Source organism: Theobroma cacao, chromosome 6 (genome assembly GCF_053813885.1).
Source record: "Theobroma cacao isolate CCN51 chromosome 6, ASM5381388v1, whole genome shotgun sequence".
NCBI classification, from domain to species: domain Eukaryota; kingdom Viridiplantae; phylum Streptophyta; class Magnoliopsida; order Malvales; family Malvaceae; genus Theobroma; species Theobroma cacao.
In genome coordinates, this window is record NC_142644.1 from 31,111,060 (window position 1) to 31,126,951 (window position 15,892).

Below are 15,892 nucleotides of genomic sequence, written 5' to 3' on the forward strand. Positions count from 1 at the left end.
ACAATTACATTAGTAAATACGACTACTAATTAAATGTATAAAAAACTTAAACACTTACATCGATATATTTATTAGACGAGTTACATGACATAAAATGTTTAACAAATTTATTAAATAAAATGGATTAAATTTCATATAACATGACACAATTAACAAATTATATTATGTGAATCAATCGTATCGATTGATTAAACAAGTTAAGCGAATTTTACCTATTTAAGACATATATTAATAGTTGTTGTATCTTAAATATGTTGACATAATTAATATATAAAACACAATAATCTTAAACTCAAACTTACTTAATTTCGGATCATTCCCATATAGTGTTAATGGGTTGTATCCAAATTTATTAAATTTAATTAAATTTATGAAACTATGGGTTGAAGAAATTACATTGAAATTGTTGGATTCATGGTCCAATACTGTTCAAATTATTGGGCTTGAAAATAACCAATGGGGCTTAAAATTTTGGACCGTAAATGAATGGAGTGACCCGGTCGAAGAACACAATGTTGAACACTTCCTTAATTAATCCTTGTAAAAATAGTCAAACGTTTCCGTACTTTGTAATTTGTAGAGTTGAAATGTCAACACATAGGGGTATTCCCTAATCAAAGCCATCCAATTCAGACCCTTTCCTTCTTGTTGTGATATTACCTGAAAGGCAATGATTCTTTTAATTTGAATATCGCAATATCTGACTCCATGGACAAAACCCAAAGTAGAGAATATGGGAACAAAAGGCAATATACATTGAGTAATTTCTATGCGTGATGTATATTCAAGATTCAACCTGTTAGGAATCATGCTACAAAACTGTACAAAGAATAATGAATCAAAGAATCAAAGAATTTTTTTGTTTTTAGATATGCACATGTTGTGATGAATCTAGATTAGAAGAGCTTGCTTGCAAATTCATCAATGGGGCTTCCTTCTATACGAGAATAACTGGATTTCTTGGCTAGATCTCTTAGCTGGGATAAGCTTCTTCCCAACTGCAATGCCACCTTCATTTCCAACAACTCCCCATTCTCTCTTTTCTCCACATCATTTTCGTCAAGGTTTGATTCGATCGATTCCTGCACGAGTTTGAAGAAGCCGGTATTGTTTCTGTACATCTCAAACACCATACCAACTTGGCAACCGTGCTCAAAAGTGTTGACAGCTGACGCTAAAGCTCCTGCAACAGCTGCCACTATTGCTGCCCAGGGCCCATTGGAAGACCCCATGAAGGCAGACCCTAGAGCTGCAATTCCAGTTAGTAATGGCCCTGATTTAGCTAAAACTTTGTTGATCTTCAATGCCTTGTTGCCTAGTCTCTCATAATCTTCGCTGTCTTTTCTCTTAATCACCTCAGCGATTTCTCTCATTTCTGTTTCTAGCTCTTCGGTCCATCCATTGTTCTCTACCTTTCTATTGAAGTGCTTTGTTTCTTGTGATTTGTTTGTTTTTGGAGACTGGTTTTTAGGCCACCAAACAGCAGGCTCTAAACTTGCTGGGAATTTTTCAAGCATTACACCAAGCAAGGGAAGAGGGTAAGCTTTATCAAGGGCCAAGACTTTCTCCATAGCATCTTTTACGTCTTCTTTGCTTGGAGAACCAACAGCAAGTTGGGTTCGTATTTGGCTCTGAAGCTGCTTGAACAATCTTGTCGCGTTACGTTGCTCTTCCACAAGTTGGGAGGGTTGGATCTTGTTCATCATAACCAACAATCCCGTGGCTGTGGAGAACAAGAGAGTGGATGCCAACTTCAAACCCCAAATAGAAACCCCAGCGCCGCCGGTTGCTGTGACGCCAGCCATGGTTGCGGCAGTGAGAGTGATCATGTTAATGGAATTAAGCAGAAGGGTGTTCCAGTTTTCGCGTTGTTCGCCGATATTGCTGTGCATCTCCACTCTATCAGCAACAGCCTCTAAGAGAGCATAAAGCTGAATGGTAGCCATTGAAAAGGATGAGCTTTCTTGAACCAATGTTGTTCTAGTGATATACTTTTCAATTGGGACTGTGCTGATGAACCCATCCCTAGCATTCAATTCCTCAGACAATACTTTGGTTGCTGGTACTTTTGGAACTGAAAACCGGATTGAGGGAAGCTTGGGGACAGATATGGCAGCATGGATTTGCTTTGAAGAAGAAGACAGCACAAGATTAGAGGCCTGTAAAGAAGCCATGTGACAGTGTTCTTCTTTAAGATCTCTTCTGTTTCTGAATCTGTACGAAGCTGGATCTGTTGGAGGAAATCAGAAAGTTATGATCTGGGCTTTCGAGCAAAGGAAAGAAGGTTTGAGATTTTGCATAGATGAAAGGTGAGGGGGCCATTCGAGTCTTATTTATAGCCACCAACAAGCCAACGATCGAAAACTGATTTGAGGAGGTCAGGTCAGATCAGGGTTCGGGAAATGTTGACTGACTGATTGAATTGACTAGGCCTCCCGGCTGACCTGTTCGCCTTCATAATTTTCCAGTGTAAGATTTTTAATTGATAAAGTTAAACATATAACATAGAATCAAAGAAACAAAATATCAAACCAGATACTAGGTAGAGACAGTGAATTCTTATTGGCAGAAGTCGGGGTAAAAGATCTAGCGATAACTTTTAAAGACAAGAACTCCATTTCTTAAATATGGGCGTCCAATGGTTGGCAGAGCAGGCTGCTGTCCCAAGCTTTTCCTACCCTACACCAACACCAACCGTGCTCAATTAATGTATTTAAACCTCTTCATGTCTTGCTCTACAAATTTTATGGTTTGAGATCAAAGAAGAATATATTTACATTGAGTAGATAACATGTATGGATAATGCATTTAATCAATCATAATGCATATTTTGTTTTTTTTTTATGAAAATTAAAATAAAATGTTGTTGAGATCTTCTTTGACTCCCCTGTGGTATCCAAGAATCTAACTATTCCAAGATTATGGAAATTAATCATGCCTTACGCTTCATTTCATCTTTTTATATAAACTGACCACTGGGTTCAATTTCAAAATTATTTTACCGTAAGTGAATAATATAAGAGATTATGAGATAATTGTATATTTTCAACGAGATTGATGTTTTACGGCAATCACTTGGCCATTAGGTGTTGTTCAGTTTATATTTGTATGCTTTGTTCTCAAACCTTTGGATCCCCTATGAAGGTGGATCCACTCACTTCTTTTGAATATACAAAAAAAAAATTATAATATTCAGTGTCTAAAAAAAATGAAAAAAAAGACTTTATTAGGAGACATCTCAAAAATAAAAAAATGGATAAGAAAAAAGGTGAAGGGAGTATTTGAATTTATATCTCCAAATCATATTTTTGAGAACAAAAAGATGTACATTGATTAATTTCTATACATGAAGTATATTCAAGATTTAACCTATTTTGGATCATGTTACAAAATTGTACAAAGAATTCAGTGGTGAAATGAATCAAAGAATTAAAGAATTTCCCTTAAGATATACACATGTTGTGATGAATCTAGATTAGAAGAGCTTGCTTGCAAATTCATCAATGGGGCTTCCTTCAATACGAGAATAACTGGATTTCTTGGCTAGATCTCTCAGCCGGGATAAGCTTCTTCCCAACTGCAATGCCACCTTCATTTCCAACAACTCCCCATTTTCTCTTTTCTCCACATCATTTTCGTCGAGGTTTGATTCGATTGATTCCTGCACGAGTTTGAAGAAGCCGGTATTGTTTCTGTACATCTCAAACACCATACCAACTTGGCCGCCGTGCTCAAAAGTGTTGACAGCTGAAGCTAAAGCTCCTGCAACAGCTGCCACTATTGCTGCCCAGGGCCCATTGGAAGACCCCATGAAGGCAGACCCTAGAGCTGCAATTCCAGTTAGTAATGGCCCTGATTTAGCTAAAACTTTGTTGATCTTCAATGCCTTGTTGCCTAGTCTCTCATAATCTTCGCTGTCTTTTCTCTTAATCACCTCAACGATTTCTCTCATTTCTGTTTCTAGCTCTTCGGTCCATCCATTGTTGTCTACCTTTCTATTGAAATGCTTTGTTTCTTGTGATTTGTTTGTTTTTGGAGACTGGTTTTTAGGCCACCAAACAGCAGGCTCCAAACTTTCTGGGAATTTTTCAAGCATTACACCAAGCAAGGGAAGAGGGTAAGCTTTATCAAGGGCCAAGACTTTCTCCATAGCATCTTTCACGTCACCTTTGCTTGGAGAGCCAATAGCGAGTAAGGTTTGTATTTGGCTCTGAAGCTGCTTAAACAATCTTGTTGCGTTACGTTGCTCTTCCACAAGTTGTGAGGGTTGGATCTTGTTCATCATAACCAACATTCCCGTGGCTGCGGAGAACAAGAGAGTGGATGCCAACTTCAAACCCAAAATAGAAACCCCAGCTCCGCCTGTTGCTGTAACGCCAGCCATGGTTGCGGCAGTGAGAGTGATCATGTTAATGGAATTAAGCAGAAGGGTATTCCAGTTTTCGCGTTGTTCGCCGATGTTGCTGTGCATCTCCACTCTATCAGCAACAGCCTCTAAAATAGCATAAAGCTGAACGGTGGCCATTGAAACTGACGAGCTTTCTTGAACCAATGTTGTCCTAGTGACATTCTTTTCAACTGGGATTGTGTTGATGAACCCATCCCTAGTATTCAATTCATCAGACAACACTCTGGTTGGTACTTTTGGAACTGAAAGCCGGATTGATGGAAGCTTTGGGACAGATATAGCAGCATGGATTTGCTTTGAAGAAGAAGACAGCACAAAATTAGAAGCCTGCAAAGAAGCCATGTGACGGCGTTCTTTCTTTAAGATCTCTTCTGTTTCTTAATCTGTACGAAGCGTCCGTTGGAGGAAATCAGGAAGTTAAAATGTGGGTTTTCGAGCAAAGGAAATAAAGTTTGAGATTTTGTAGATGAAAGGTGAGGAGGGGATTCGAGCATATTTATAGCAACCAACAGGCCAACGAACCACAACTGACACGATCAGGTCAGGTCAGGCTTGGGGAAATATTGACTGACTGATTGAATTGACTAGGCCTTACGGCTGACCTGTTCGCTCTCATAATTTTCCATTGCAAAGATTGTTTCCTGTTTTGGCTCTGTGTCTTGGCTTCAGACGTGGTAAAAGAACTCATGGCTTTTGCGTCACGGGGCAAGAGCTCGATTTCTTTAACGGTGGCGTCAAATGGTAGGCAGCGCAGTCTATTTCCTACCCTACACTCCAAGTGTGGTCAATTGACACATTAAAACCTAAACATGCCTGCATGAATAAAGCATTAATGCATATTTTCTTTGGTTCTCTTTTCCTTTATTCATCTTTAATTTTAAAATAAATTGATTCTTATAAAATTAAGATTAAAAACTTTGATTTTGTTAAATTTTATATTAAAACTTAAAATTTTTTCTCCAAGTGTGGTATAGATTAACGTATTAAAAGGTGACGTGCATTATTCATGCATTTAATCAATCATAATGCATGTGCGTACTTCTTCAGTTTCTTTTTCTTTTATCTCTATTTGATTTTTCCAAATATTAGTACAATAATTTTGATTTTAATGGATTTGATATTAAAATTTGAGAAAAAAATTATAAGGTGAATGTTTAATGCCTTGCTCTACAAATTTTATAGTTTGAGATCAAAGCAAAATATATCTTTCACCCAAAAAGAAAATACCAAAGCATAATATTTATATTGAGTAGATAAGAAGCATGAATAATGCATTTAATCAATCATAATTCGTATTTTGTTTAGAAAGGCAAGACCACAAACATCAAAAGCATTTATAATTCATATACTCCTTCAGCCTTTTGTCTTATCTCTTTAATTTTCAAGAAAATTATGATAAAAAATTTTGATTTTCATTATTTTATATTAAAGTTTGAAAATGTTTTTATAATATAGATGTTTAATTCTTTTTTATATGAAAAAATAACATGTAAAATAAATTTATAATATAAAAGTAAATATATTAAATCACTAGAAAGGAGAAAATTTTATTTTGAGACATTTCAAAAAGAAAAAAATGGACAAAGAAAAATAGACTGAGTATTTGAATTTATATCTCAGAATCGAATTTTTGAGAACAAAAAATTATACATGGGTACATTAATTTCTATACACCAAGTATATTCAAGATTCTACCTATTTTGAGTCATGTTACAAAATTATACAAAAAATAATTTCAGTGGTTAAATGAATCAAAGAATTTCCTTGTAGATATGCACATGTTCGGATGAATCTTGATTAGAAGAGCTTGCTTGCAAATTCATCAATGGGGCTCCCTTCTACACGAGAATAACTGGATTTCTTGGCTAGATCTCTCAGCTGGGATAAGCTTCTTCCCAACTGCAATGCCACCTTCATTTCCAGCAATTCCCCATTCTCTCTTTTCTCCTCATCATTTTCGTCGAGGTTTGATTCGATTGATTCCTGCACGAGTTTGAAGAAGCCGGCATTGTTTCTGTACATCTCAAACACCATACCAACTTGGCAACCGTGCTCAAAAGTGTTGACAGCTGACGCTAAAGCTCCTGCAACAGCTGCCACTATTGCTGCCCAGGGCCCATGGGAAGACCCCATGAAGGCAGACCCTAGAGCTGCAATTCCAGTTAGTAATGGCCCTGATTTAGCTAAAACTTTGTTGATCTTTAATACCTTGTTGCCTAGTCTCTCATAATCTTCACTGTCTTTTCTCTTAATCACCTCAACGATTTCTCTCATTTCTGTTTCTAGCTCTTCGGTCCATCCATTGTTCTCTACCTTTCTATTGAAGTGCTTTGTTTCTTGTGATTTGTTTGTTTTTGGAGACTGGTTTTTAGGCCACCAAACAGCAGGCTCCAAACTTTTTGGGAATTTTTCAAGCATTACACCAAGCAAGGGAAGAGGGTAAGCTTTATCAAGGGCCAAGACTTTCTCCATAGCATCTTTCACGTCATCTTTGCTTGGAGAACCAACAGCGAGTAGGGTTTGTATTTGGCTCTGAAGCTGCTTAAACAATCTTGTTGCGTTACGTTGCTCTTCCACAAGTTGTGAGGGTTGGATCTTGTTCATCATAACCAACATCCCCGTGGCTGCGGAGAACAAGACAGTGGATGCCAACTTCAAACCCAAAATAGAAACCCCAGCGCCGCCTGTTGCTGTGACGCCAGCCATGGTTGCGGCAGTGAGAGTGATCATGTTAATGGAATTAAGCAGAAGGGTATTCCAGTTTTCACGTTGTTCGCCGATGTTGATGTGCATCTCCACTCTATCAGCAACAGCCTCTAAGAGAGCATAAAGCTGAACAGTAGCCTTGGAAACGGACGAGCTTTCTTGAACCAAAGTTGTCCTAGTGACATTCTTCTCAACTGGGATTGTGTTGATGAACCCCTCCCTAGTATTCAATTCCTCAGACAACACTTTGGTTGCTGGTACTTTTGGAACTGAAAGCCGGATTGATGGAAGCTTAGGGACAGATATAGCAGCATGGATTTGCTTTGAAGAAGAAGACAGCACAAGGTTAGAAGCCTGTAAAGAAGCCATGTGACAGCGTTCTTTCTTTAAGATCTCTTCTGATTGTCAATACGTAAGCGTCTGTTGGAGGAAATCAGGAAGTTAAGACGTGGATTTTCGAGCAAAGGAAAGATGGTTGTGAGATTTTGTAGATGAAAGGTGAGGGGGGGATTCGAGTCTTATTTATAGCAACCAACAGGCCAACGATGGTAACTGATACGATCAGGTCAGGTCAGGTCAGGTCAGGTTTGGGAAAATGTTGACTGACTGGTTGAATTGACTAGGCCTTTCGGCTGACCTGTTCGTTCTCATAATTTTCCATTGCAAAGATTGTTTCCTGTTTGGCCTCGGGATCTTGGCATCAGACGTGGTAAAACATCTCCTCATTTCTGTAAGAACTCCATTTCTTGAATAGATGGGGTCAAATGGTTTGCATCACAGGCTGCGGTCCCAAGCTTTTTCCGTCCCTACACTTACAGGTGCGGTCAATTACGGTATTAAAACCTCCTTTTGCCTTTGCTTTACACACTTTATGGTTTGAGATCACAGCATGAAGTAGCCTAATATCTAATATTCACGTTATGCAGATGACTTCCAATAATATCTTCTACCTTATTTCTTTTTAATTTTGTATATACTTTCAAATCTTTTTACGTACCGCGTGAGATCAACCTCCCAAACTCATTCTTCGGATACATTTAGATAACGTAGGTCTTACTTTCAATATTTTTCATGGTCTACAAAAACATGTTTTTGACCTTTTTGTCTCTTTGATCGAGATGTTACGATTTTGAAAGCATATATTTCTTTTCTTTGTTCATAAATTTGCTTCTTCATCCTCAAACCTAAATCACAAGTCATTGACAAAACCCAGTCTATACCTTTTCATATGCATATGTATCTTTGAGATTTTGGGTCTTTTTCTTTTTGTGAAAGTTTTCATATTTCCATGAACAAATAAATAAATGGACCTATCAAATTTTGTCTTATGTTGGAATTTGGAACTTTGTTATATCATGGTACCAACTGCAAATATTTTGCTTTTCTTAATTCCAAATCACATAATCAATGATTTTACTTGAGTAATTACTTACGTGTATCATGATATATGAGTACGGACATTTTATTCTTGTCAAGTATGTATGTTTATTAGATTTGACAATTTGTATATCCGTGTCTTAATTATGTCGTGTAAACATAACGTATTAATAATTATATAAATAAATACAAACATGACACGATTAATTAATTGTGTCAGAATTTTAAGTACGTAAATGATACGTTTAATAAACATGTAGCATGACATAACACAGTTAACACATTTATTAAATGCGTTGAGCAAATTTTGTAAAGCACGACACGATTAACATGATTAAAATTTATACGATTTATGACCTGTTTACACGATTAATACGATTAATATAATTAAAATGAAATATGCACAAGTAAAATATGATTATATTATTCAAATTTACAATAAAAAATTATATATATCATAATATTTACCAAATATATATAATAAAATTCAATATCAATAAATCGTAACAATTATAAAATTATTACTATTTATATGAATAAATAAATAGTTCTTAGTCATATACTAAATGTATCTACACGACACGTGAACGAGATTAAATAAATAGATAATAAACAGGTAACAGGTTATACGATTACATAATAATACAATTAGCTAATCATGTCTTAGATGGGTTAAACAGATTTGACACGATTAAAAAGTGATTTACTTTTATCTTAATCGAGTCGAGATGATTAATATGCTAATCATTATTAGCCTAAACCCAAACTCGCTTAAACTCGTATCGTGTTCACGTCATGTTGCTATGTCATATATAAATTGCTAAGTCTTAATCTCTATTCAAAATAATGCTCTTTTTGTCCCGTTTTCATTGTTTATTTTTTCTCTTGAAATGTCTCAAAATAAAATTTTTATCATTTTGAAACATGTAATTTTTATTTGTTATATTAAAAATTTATAAAAAAAGTTAAATTCTAATATAAAATATATCAAACTCAAAGTCGTTACCTTAACTTTTGATCGACTAAAGGACATCTTTCATTAAAAAAAAATACGTGGAAATTAGAGATTGCACGTGTGAATCTAACACATGTAAACGAGTGGAGATAAGCTATAAAAGATTAGAAAAAGTTAACTTTAATTTGGCAATTAATACAAAACATAATTGGAGATTAAATTAATAATTAAAATTTTCTAAACTCGTTGACTTTTTGTCTTTCCAACAATGCCCCAGCCGTACCACAAGAACCTCGAACCCCAGCAGCCCAAGAGCTTATAGACAAAAGGCAGAGCAGCCCAAACCGCTGAGGGACAAAATGGGAAAACGAATATGCTTAAGTAATATGCTGAACCGCCCGATTTAACTACTACCAGATTCTACCCTCCAAAATGATCGGACAATCGCCGCCCATCTAACTACCTCGACCAGCCCACGAGGGGAACATTACCAAAGCGTCGTCCCACAAGCAATCATCACTTTAGCTTTGTCTACCCTTTTGGGTTTGGAAATATCATCGACTGCTCAAACACACACACACATACACACTCAGTCGAATTCCGAATAAATCAGCAGTAGGGAAGAAGAAATGGGTTCGGTAGCAAAGAAGGGATTGCAGAAATATGTGTCACAACTTCAGAGTCACCCCTTGAGAACCAAGGTAATCCCCATTTTGTTTGTTTTTTTTTGGTTGCATGTTGAAAGAGCTTCTTTTGAGATTTATAGATTGAAAAGAGGAATGAAATTGAACTGTTGCAGGCAATTACGGCTGCGGTTTTGTCAGGGATTAGTGACACTGTTTCTCAGAAGCTTTCTGGAATACCCAAGCTTCAGCTGAGACGCCTTGTTCTAAAAATGGTAAAAGATCTTCTCTTTATTTTGATTGAAGGTGGTTGATTACTTGATTCAGTCTTTCTAATTCTGGGGTTTTTTCTTTTTATCAAATTGATGGGTGGAAACCATGTTCACCTTAGTATTGCTCTGTTTCAGAACATTTGGTTAAATGAATTGAAATCGAATCACTGATGTATGTTAAGAGATTTTTTTTAGGAAATTTGGGTAAAATTAGAATGTAATTGGGACTTTATTTATGTGGCAAGAAGAGGAGTTGCAAATGAGAGGAAGGGGAAATTTTGTGATTGTTTGGGTTCATCAGAAGGACTAGTTCCATATATGCTTTTGCAATCGTCTAACGCAGCCATAGCTGAATGCAGCTCTTTGGATTTGCTTATCTTGGGCCATTTGGACACTACACGTATATATTACTGGATAAAATTTTCAAGGGGAAGAATGATTCCAAAACTGTTGCCAAGAAGGTATGTTACACACTCATTTCTCCAATTATCAAATAAATTTGAATTGGAAATCGTATTGAATTCAATCAATCAACTCGATTCTTCTTGCTGAGTTCCATAGCAAAGGGTCTAATGCTGAATCAAATTTATCAGGTGGTGCTGGAACAGTTGACATCTTCTCCTTGTAACAACTTGCTTTTCATGATTTACTATGGGGTGGTCGTTGAGGGTAAGTCAGATGTTAGATTATGTACATGTTAGGTGGGCGAAGAGACTATTTCTAAACTGTTTCCCTGGACTATCCTTTAATTTTGATGACTGTTTAAGATTTGTGGCAAAATCATGCCCAAAAATGAAGCCATAATCTAATGCAAGAAAACATTAGAAAGTATGATTTAGAGAGAGGGATTGAACATGATTTAGTTTCCTTGCCTCCTCTCTGAGTACAGGGAACAGCTGTTTCTTTGTAGTTTAAATGAAAATGTGAAATGCAGGAAGACCCTGGATGCATGTGAAAACTAGAATCAAAAAGGAGTATCCCAAAGTACAGTTGACTGCATGGACGGTATTGCTTCATTCCCATTCTGAGTATAATAGTTTATTAATGTGAAAAGATGAGCCCTTGACGTAGAACCTAACTGAATGTAATTGCAGTTCTGGCCGGCTGTGGGATGGATAAACCACCAATATGTGCCGCTGCAGTTCCGTGTTATTTTCAGTAGCCTCATTGCATTTTGCTGGTAAAAACTTTGGTTCCTTCCCTCTTTACTTGCACACTGAAAATATGTATAAATTTACTAACAAGGTGATTTTTTTTCTTATTCTTTTACTATTCATTTTTCAGGGGAATATTTCTGAATCTACGGGCAAGATCTATGGCGTTGCCCAAGAGTGAATGAATGATCGGAAACCTTTCGATTCATTTGGATGATTAATAATGCTAGCTCTGCAATCCATATCATAAGCTCATTTTATGTAGCTTGCAGCTTATTCTGTGCAACTATGAGCTCATAAACATTAATGTAAAATCTCATTACCAACTATCTTGGTGGAAAGTTTGATTAGTTAATTAGCTTGATCTTGACTTCAGTGCTTTGCTAAGCAATAGCATTTCAGAATCTAAGTTTCATGCCACAGAATCATTTATTGAAATGGCTTGATGATGATGTTATGGCCTAATATTTCCTTTCCTTGCATTCAAGAGATGTGAATCAGCAATGTCTCCTTCTATTCTCGTCCCTGTCTTTTTCTCCTTTTCTCTTCCTCAAAACGGGGTCATTCAGGGGTTATCTTTCAACCAAAAATTTGTCAGCCATAGCTATTTGTAGACTAGGAATTTGATAGACAAATTAGGTTTCTTGATTAAATGTATGAAGGGAATGCAAGAAAATTAAAGGATAATTTCAAGCAGAGAGAGATTGTCAAGATTCAATCACACTAGCCGAAGAATGATATCATGGTGAAGTGATATATTGAACATTCCAGAGATAAATGAAATGATATTAACAACGTTTGACAAACTTGCGGAAAAGATTTTTTGCAGAAATTTAAAATCCCAGAATATACCTTGAATCCACACACAGGATTAATTTGTAGTTCACCACATGAATAATTTGACTAAATCACCGTTAAAAATAAATAATTCTACCATGGACCCGTTTTGGCATTTTGGGAGTAATACTTTCTGTTGTGCAAGAGCCAAGACAAAACACTTTGGTCCCGAGGCGGTTGTCTGTTTCAAGTTTTATTACTCGTTATTACCGTTGAAAGTCAGCGAAGGAAACCCAGGTGCCAAGACCCATCAGTTTGAGAAGGGGTCTAATTTCTAAGCCAAGAGATCTTGTTCAAACTTTCAAGTTTCAAGGATTAGACTTTTTGTACCCTTTGTTTCTCCCAATGAAATGCAACCTAACTAGTGTGAAATATAACTACAATTTCTGAAAGCCATATCAGTATACAATTCAGATTGAGAAGCCAAATCCAACACTGCCATGGCAGCTGTTGGAGTTTCAAGCCTGTTGTTTTCAAAGAGTTTGCCTTCGTCGCATTATCGTCGTGGTAATGCACCAAGGGTCCTCATGGGGCCTGTCTCTCTCCCAAAGCATTCTGGTCGAGGTTTGGTTGAGGATTTTGAAAGGAGAAACGGTGCTTATACAGTTGATACTACTACCCTCCTGGAAAGGTATTCCGTTTCTAGCCCGAAAACCCAACATTGTTCGAGACATGACACGAAATCTTCTGATCCTCAGGTGATCGCCAAGCTTTATGCAGTTATGGAGGCTGTTGCGGATAGGGTGGAGATGCATAAGAACATTGGAGAGCAGCGTGACAACTGGAATCACCTCCTTTTGACTTCCATCAATGCCATGACTCTCACTGCTGCCACCATGGCTGGACTGGCAGCCACAAATGCAGCAATGGCTCCCCTCGTGGCACTCAAGCTCTCTTCCACTGTGCTTTACGTAGCAGCCACGGGCTTGTCGGTAATGATGAACAAGATTCAACCATCCCAGCTCGCTGAAGAACAAAGAAATGCTGCAAGATTATTCAAGCAGCTTCATAGTCAAATTCAAACAACGATGTCTCTTGGCACACATGATATTAACGATGTTAATGAAGCAATTGAAAAAGTTTTAGCTATCGATAAGGCATATCCACTTCCTCTACTAGGTGCTATGCTTGAAAAATTCCCGTCAAAGGTTGAACCTGCAAGGTGGTGGCCGCAACAAAAGCGAAAACAAAGACCTGGTGGGAATATAGAAGGAAATAATGGCTGGAACAGGAAGCTGGAGGAGGAAATGAGTCAAGTTCTTGGGGTTTTGGAGAAGAAAGACTTCGCTGAGTACATGAGGTTGGGTAACAAAGCACTAAAACTCAACAAAGTCTTGGCAATTTCTGGTCCCTTACTAGCCCTTTTAGGGGCTTTGGGGTCTTCCTTTGTGGGCAGTACTCCTTCGCCATGGCCCGTGATGATGGGAGTCATAGCAGGTGCGATGACAACCATCGTGAACTCAATGGAACATGGCGGCCAAGTGGGAATGGTGTTCGAGATGTACCGCAGCAATGCCGGCTTCTTCAAGCTCATTGAAGAGAGCATAATGTCAAACACAGATGAGAGAGAAGTTGAGAGAAGAGAAAATGGAGAAATTCTTGAAATGAAGGTAGCTTTACAGCTAGGAAGGAGCCTATCAGAGCTCAAGAATCTTGCGGCATCATCTAGGGAAGCAACTGAAGAATTTGCTAGCAAGCTATTTTAAAGATATGCTCATCAGAAAGTAATTAGCCTGATCTATATATGTTGTTGTACATAAATCTTCTAACATGACAAAAAATTTTGTCCATACACACAATTCCCATTTTGTGAGCTTCACTATTCATCATTAATCCACTTTTATCTAAATAAAAAATTTTAATTAATTTGACTACCAATTGAATTAATAAAATTTAATTAATTAATTAATTCAGTTAATCGAGTAACACCTGTTTTTGATTAATTTTTTAAATATATTAAATTAATTTAATTATAAAAACATCTTAGCCGAATTAACTAAACCGACCTTTTGCTCACTTGCCATATTTTTATTGAGCTGCATGCAAGCCTGCTTAACCTGACCGACACTTTCTTTTTTTAATCATTTCGAGACCATATCGACAAGTTCATATGGTCATATTACATATAGGAACCAAGAGTAAAGGTACATTTTAGAAAAGGGTTAATTAATCAGTTGGCACTCTTTGACTCTTTGTAAACACATTATCCCCCATTAAAGAATTCAACTCCATTTCACTAATACAATTTAAATTCAACCCTAACTATTGAGATTTTTTAATGTTTCCTTTAAACATCATTATTATAGTTAATTACAACCATATCTAGCTGTTTTGTTTCATTTAAAGAAGGTATGTGTTTTGATATAAAGTTCGACTATGAATTTTATCATGAAATTATCTTTTAGAATGGTTCGAAAAAGTATAAAATGCGTGAAATTATCTTTAAAGATATCTATAATATCGTTCGGATTTAAGTATGAAAGAAGTTTCTAAACTATATCAATTTATGTAGTTAAACTTTTATTCATTTGTTATACCTAAATAAACGTTTATCGTTTGATTCCTATTCATATAAATTTTAATGAAAAATAATAACTGTAACACCTAATATTAATTGATATTTTTTGTTTACGTTGTATATAATGTGGTAGGTGACTTGATTACATAATCAAATCATAATCAAATTATGTCATATATCAAGTGGATAAAAAATAGATTTGAGGGATTTATTATTTAAGTCTGACCTACACCTATTGGTCCTGCAAAGGCCAAAAAGGTGATGTGGTTGCTCATAGTTATATAGGCTAGTGGTTTGGCAACACCCATCAAGGATATGGACATGGCTACTCAACCGTGCTTGCTTAATGGGATGGATCCTTGTTAAAGAAAATGAGAGAAGTGCTTTTCCTTTTCTCCAATCACACATGACACTTCCCACGTGGGCACATGACCTCCTTCCTCTTCCTCCATCAAACCTTAGGAACACAGCTGTTTAATTTGTTTAGGGTTAGGTTTGTTTATTTCACTTCATAAATGTTAACAAGTTCACGGCAAGAAATATTGATTCACCATTATGTCTCATCATTGCATATGGGTTAATCCCTTTTAATATCATCAATAATTTCAATATAAAGATATAAAAAATAATAAAAATAAAATTTTAATATAAAAAAAAAGAGTATTCGGTGCCTAAAAATCTGAAATTTCTCAAAAATAATATGAATGCAAAAAAAGAACGGAAGAAGTAATATTTACTCGGTAATGGAGTTATTAAATTAGAACATTCTTTTTTGAAATTTTATATCTATATATCTACATAATAATAATAATTAATTATTGTTTTGTATCATATCTTAATAAGCTAATAATGAGAGTTTGAGGTTGAGGACACAATGAGAATGCTTAGACCTTAAGGATTGATTTTTAACCTTTTCTTTTTTTTTATTTAATTTATTTTATTTTTAAAACAGAGAAAAAGCTAAAAAGCTTACTTTCAGGTAATAAGGAAAAGTAAGATGTCCCAAATTTCGGGAAAGAAATAAAAGTAAGACAGAAATCGA

The 15,892-nt window shown here is 36.2% G+C and overlaps 2 protein-coding genes and 3 pseudogenes across 2 annotated transcripts; 2 read left to right on the plus strand and 3 right to left on the minus strand.

Moving 5' to 3' along the window:
• Positions 1-734: 734 nt before the first annotated feature.
• LOC18597181 (putative F-box protein At4g22030 pseudogene) lies at positions 735-2,287 on the minus strand (annotated as a pseudogene).
• Positions 2,288-3,315: 1,028 nt separating this feature from the next.
• LOC18597182 (putative F-box protein At4g22030) lies at positions 3,316-4,856 on the minus strand. The gene has a single exon (XM_018123004.2). The coding sequence runs from the start codon at positions 4,748-4,750 to the stop codon at positions 3,476-3,478; it is 1,275 nt and encodes a 424-aa protein (XP_017978493.1). The 5' UTR covers positions 4,751-4,856; the 3' UTR covers positions 3,316-3,475.
• Positions 4,857-5,985: 1,129 nt separating this feature from the next.
• On the minus strand, positions 5,986-7,805 carry LOC18597183 (putative F-box protein At4g22030 pseudogene; annotated as a pseudogene).
• A 2,123-nt stretch (positions 7,806-9,928) lies between these two features.
• On the plus strand, positions 9,929-12,011 carry LOC18597184 (peroxisomal membrane protein PMP22-like). Its single transcript, XM_007026064.3, has 7 exons — positions 9,929-10,147; positions 10,246-10,344; positions 10,701-10,802; positions 10,935-11,010; positions 11,276-11,346; positions 11,436-11,521; positions 11,626-12,011. Exons 1-7 carry the CDS (start codon positions 10,076-10,078, stop codon positions 11,678-11,680), a joined length of 561 nt encoding a protein of 186 aa, XP_007026126.3. The 5' UTR covers positions 9,929-10,075; the 3' UTR covers positions 11,681-12,011.
• A 285-nt stretch (positions 12,012-12,296) lies between these two features.
• On the plus strand, positions 12,297-14,069 carry LOC18597185 (putative F-box protein At4g22030 pseudogene; annotated as a pseudogene).
• The last annotated feature ends 1,823 nt before the right edge of the window (positions 14,070-15,892 follow it).

What these genes read in the sequence shown, in the direction of transcription:
- LOC18597182 (XM_018123004.2), bottom strand. Translation starts at nt 4,750, where the DNA reads ATGGCTTCTTTGCAGGCTTCTAATTTTGTGCTGTCTTCTTCTTCAAAG.
- LOC18597184 (XM_007026064.3), top strand. Translation starts at nt 10,076, where the DNA reads ATGGGTTCGGTAGCAAAGAAGGGATTGCAGAAATATGTGTCACAACTT. An exon ending in GACGCCTTGTTCTAAAAATG is followed by an intron (nt 10,345 to 10,700) that starts GTAAAAGATCTT and finishes AGCTGAATGCAG; the next exon opens with CTCTTTGGATTTGCTTATCT. An exon ending in CCAAAACTGTTGCCAAGAAG is followed by an intron (nt 10,803 to 10,934) that starts GTATGTTACACA and finishes CAAATTTATCAG; the next exon opens with GTGGTGCTGGAACAGTTGAC.